Consider the following 4954-nt stretch of genomic DNA (forward strand, 5'->3'; position numbering starts at 1 on the left):
TTTTTTTTTACAGGAACTAATTAATATTGTTATTAAAGTTAATATCAATCAATTTCAGTTTTACTATTGATTATGATTTCCCCTCAAGTTGTGATTAATAAGTCACATTTAAGTAATATTAGTATTTAACTTTATAAATGAGAAATTAATTTTTTTATTAATATAATTAATGAAAAATCTTAAAAAATTAATAAGTTATTAATTGAAAGGTCAACTTTGTTATTAGAATTAATGCCAAGTCAATTGAATTTTTACACTTTTTTTCCTCAAGGTGTGAAATAACTCACATTTAAGTAATATTAACGTTCAATTTTATAACTGAGAAATTAAGTTTTATAAATTAGTAATTTTTTTTTTGATACATCGGAAAATTATAAATTAGTAATTAATATAATTAAAATTAAAAAAATAACTAATCAATATGTTACTAATATAAAAGTCAAGTCACTCTATATATATGATGACGAATATAAAATTTTATTAATTACTAAATAATATAATTATTAATGTAAAGGTCAAGTCAAATTGATAATTAGTGATGTAATTATTAATTAATGGTGGAAAGTAGGCCTCACCTTTTTAGCTTATAAAATGCAATATATCATTTTAGTTCTTTCCTCGCCTATCAGTAAAACCCACCAATACCATAGTTTTTAAAAGATGGAGAACTTAAAGAGCCTATCTCTTATTTGCAACATTCTTGTTGTAATAACAATAATTTCAATGTCTCTAGGTGATAGCAGTGTCTTGCAACCAAATGATGCGGAATTCATAGCGAAAATGTGCAAGCAAACACCTTATCCTAGTTTCTGCCTTCAATCCCTTCAAGCATACCCTCAAAGTTCTAGTGCAGATGCTAAAGGCTTAGCACTAATCATGGTGGATGTGATCAAAGCCAAAATAACTGATGCAGTAGACAAAATCAATCAACTTCTTCCAGGAAGTAGTGGCGAAGATAAGAAATCTTTGGGTGGATGTCTTAAAATTTACAAATTGCTTTTGGAATTCATCCCAGGAATCGTTTACTCAATTGCGAATTCTGAAGATTACGTCGACGTGGCGTTTTATGAAGAAGGTACTATTTTTAGTGAGGCCAAATCTTGTGAAGCCAGATTCTCTGCTGGGAAATCACCTCTCACCAGTGAGAATAGTGGTGTGAATAATGCAGCCCAGGTGGGAAAGGCTATTACCAAAATTGCCTTTAATATAACTACTGGGTAATCTAATCTAATCTAATATATAGGTCGCATATGCCATGAGTGTTATCTTGATCTTTTTGTCTATGAAATAAAAGTACTATTACTTTAGCTGTGGTTAACAAAAAAAGACCAATTATAATAATAATTAGTATAAAAAAATTAGATGTGGATCTATAGCTGTAAATTAGCTGTGGAATTGGCTGCAAGTTAGCTATAAATTAACTGAAGTATCTTCATATCACATAGAGGTGTGACTAATCTCTCGCTACACTTCACGGTCAACGCTCTAAGTAATAAGAAGCTGACCAATTAATGAATATTTTTTCATTCAAGAGCGTTGGAAATTAAAATCGTAACTACTTGCTTAAGGGTAGACATCGACAATATTTGTTTGGTCAAATGTTACCAAAAATTTAATTATTTTTCGATTAGATGGAAGATAACCAACAAGATATTGGTCTAGTATAGTAGGCAAACTAGATTCTCGTAAGTACGAGGTCACAAGATCGAACCCCCGGAAAGTTATTTGTTGGGAGAGACTATCACCGTATCTCAAACATGCTAAAATTTGTCAAGGCCAAAAATTTATTAGAAGTTTATAGTGCGCGCGAAGTATAAATTTTGAATAAGAATGAAGTTGTGTGTCATTTTAACAAACTTGAGAAGAGTGAATGTATTACACTCTTAACTTTAATTAATTGTTATGTATAGAAAAAAGTACTTGCTTTCATTATATTATATTTAAAACTTCTCCTCAAATTTTGATTAATAGTGTCAATAAAATAATATTAATATTTATTTTATATGTGAGAAATTGAAATTTTTATAATTATAAATTAATATGATGAATAATATAAAAATATTATTAATAACTAGTTAATATTGTTATTAAAGTTAATATCAATTAATCACTTTTCACTATCAACTATATAGGAATAGTTTTAATGCACTAACGGTGTAAATAAGTTTTACACAATCATTCAATCACATCCATCCATTTTGTTAACTCATAAATAAATTTGATTTTAATAATATTTAAAATAAAAAAATGAAATAATGTGATTGAATGACTGTGTTAAACATTTTACACTGTCAGTGCATAGAAATTAATCTCTAATATTATTTTCCCTTCTAGTTGTGATTAATAGGTTACATTTAAGTAATATTAATATTTAACTTTATAAATGAAAAATTAATTTTTTTTACAATTCATAATTAATATAATAAAAATCTTTAAAATTTAATAACTAATTAATTAATAAGTTATTAATATAAAGGCCAACTTTGTTATTAGAGTTAATGCAAAGTCAATTAGATATTTACTATCATTTATTATTTTTTTCCTCACGTTGTGATTAATAATTCACATTTAAGTAATATTAACATTTAATTTTGGCTTAATTGTATTTTTGGTCCCTGATCTATCATGGTTGTGCAATTTGACTCTCCAATGTTTAAAACGAGCGATTTTGGTCCCTCTTGTTCCAATTTTTGAAAATTGGATCCCTCCGTTAAAATGACATCCAATTTCTAACGGTGTTTGCATACGTGGCACTTATTAATGACGTGGCTCTGACGTTGTGGGCCACTGAAAGGCCATGTCATATATTTTCTTTTTCCTTTTAAAATAATTGTGTTTCTTTTAATTTTATATTTTTTTTTCTTTTAAGTTTTCATTCTCTTCAACCGGCCTCCTTCATCTCTCTCCATTACACAAGACCATCCCACCACCGTACCACCGCCACCACAGCACCACCACCATCGCTCCCTTCTTCTTCTCCATCTTGACCTCTTCATCCAACCACCATGAATTACAAATCAAATCTTGCACCGCGAAATCCTTCGTTGCTGAATCAAACCCAGTCCACCCAGAAATGAGGGAGAACGCAGGGGAAGAATAGGATGAAGCCAAAACCCAAATCTGAGTTTTTTCAGAAATCTTTCTAGAAACCTAAGAATCGAAACAATCAAAAGAAAGAGGGAAAGGGATGAAGCTAAAACCCATAATCTGAATTTTTCTATAAATCATTCAGATTCGAAACAATTAAAAGAAAGAGGGGAAGATGATGAAGCTTAGCCCAGAATCTGAATTTTACCAAAAGAAAGACGGTAAGAGGATGAAGCTAAAACTCATAATCTGAATCAAAATCTGGGTAGCTTTTTTTTTTTCCAAAAACAGAGGAATGTTCAACAACAAAATCAGCCACCTGTGAAACGACATATAAATAGTCGTTTTGCGGATTGATCCTCTGCGACGACAGTGGAACCCCATCGGGTCGCGACTCGTTCTCTGCCACCTTCCTCGCGAAGAAGCCCTCTTTGTTCGCCGCCGAAGCCTCTGAAGGTATGAAAAACGATAGAAAGGGGGGTTTGAATAGAGTTTTCAAATAAAACTTTTCCCACTTGAGATTTTAACAAATCTCTCAAACAAAGAATGCAAAGTGCTGAGATAAGAGTTGAGGAAAGCACACAAGGATTTTATCCTGGTTCACTTGATAAATCCCTCAAGCTAATCCAGTCTACCCGTTAAGGTGATTTCTTCCTTCTTAGAATGAAGACAATCCACTATTCAGAGTTTGTTACAACTGCACTAGCAACCTGCTCAGTGACTAACAATACAATGAACTAGTAAACACTAAGATTCACTCTCTTATTCTTCTCAAGGATCTGGCCAACCTTGGTCCCTTAAGGAAAAACAAACTAACTGTTTGAATGTTTGGGTTTACAATGAAATGCTTCTCAGAAAGCTAAGGTAAACACAATAAGATCGGTTTGAAGAAAGATTGCTAAGAGAATAAAAGTATTGCTTGAGCTTGAACAAATTTTCTTAGGTGCCATCTTTCATCTTCAGCCTCTTTATATACTCCAAGGATTAGGGTTGTATCCGTTGCATGGATTGCTACCGAGGGCAAATCTGTAACTTCCAGATTTTGTTGTGGCTGAATATCTTAGGTAAGGTCGTCTGGATAGTATAATTGCTTTTGTATTTGGACAACGACGTGACCTTTATCCTAGTTGACTTCTGATCAGAGCGATGCTTCATGTTGGAACTTGTGAAGCTTGGTGATCAAAGTCAGAGGGAAGCTTGGATCGTCTGACCTTCATAACATCTGCTTCTGGACCTCAGAGTAGAAAGTACTTGGTCTTCAGAGCTAGCTTATTCTTGGACTTCAGAGTCTTCACTTTTCAGCTTATGGGCCTTCAGAACTTCTGATCCTTCAGAGCCTCTGGACCATCAGAGCTTCTGGATCTTCAGAACTTCTGGTCTTCAGAACTTCAAGTGATCTGAATCCATATCAGAGCTTGTAAAACTTCAGATCTTCTGAAGCATATACTATTGTTCAAAAGAACATAGTGAGTGCGAAAACGTTGCATAGGTAACTCTTTGGGCATAGTGCTTCTGATAAGTGTGAGTATTGACCAGAGTCAGAGCCTGTCACATAAACACTCAGAAAACAACGTTAGAGTACCATAATTGTTCATACACAATAGTTAACATGTAATCATCAAAACATAGAGTTGTACTATATGATCAAATCTTGATCTTACAGCCTCCAGCTGCGACCGCGTGTAGATATCCTCCGACGACCTCGACTTCACCCGCGCACCGCCACCGCTCATGCTCCTTAAGTCCCCGGTGGACCTGCTCCTAGCATCCGCGCTCGAATTTCCAGAAGCGCCAGAGAGAAAATGGTCTACGGATTGGCTGTGTATGGTGGAAGAGGTTGAAAAGAGGGAAATCGCAGGGAGAGGGG

At 33.5% G+C, this 4954-nt stretch overlaps 1 protein-coding gene across 1 annotated transcript; it reads left to right on the plus strand.

Moving 5' to 3' along the window:
* The first annotated feature begins 645 nt into the window (after nt 1-645).
* LOC130722082 (cell wall / vacuolar inhibitor of fructosidase 1-like) lies at nt 646-1249 on the plus strand. The gene has a single exon (XM_057572701.1). The coding sequence runs from the start codon at nt 661-663 to the stop codon at nt 1219-1221; it is 561 nt and encodes a 186-aa protein (XP_057428684.1). The 5' UTR covers nt 646-660; the 3' UTR covers nt 1222-1249.
* The last annotated feature ends 3705 nt before the right edge of the window (nt 1250-4954 follow it).

Source organism: Lotus japonicus, chromosome 6 (genome assembly GCF_012489685.1).
Source record: "Lotus japonicus ecotype B-129 chromosome 6, LjGifu_v1.2".
NCBI lineage: Eukaryota > Viridiplantae > Streptophyta > Magnoliopsida > Fabales > Fabaceae > Lotus > Lotus japonicus.

Coding starts and splice junctions, on each gene's coding strand:
- LOC130722082 (XM_057572701.1), top strand. CDS start 661: ATGGAGAACTTAAAGAGCCTATCTCTTATTTGCAACATTCTTGTTGTA.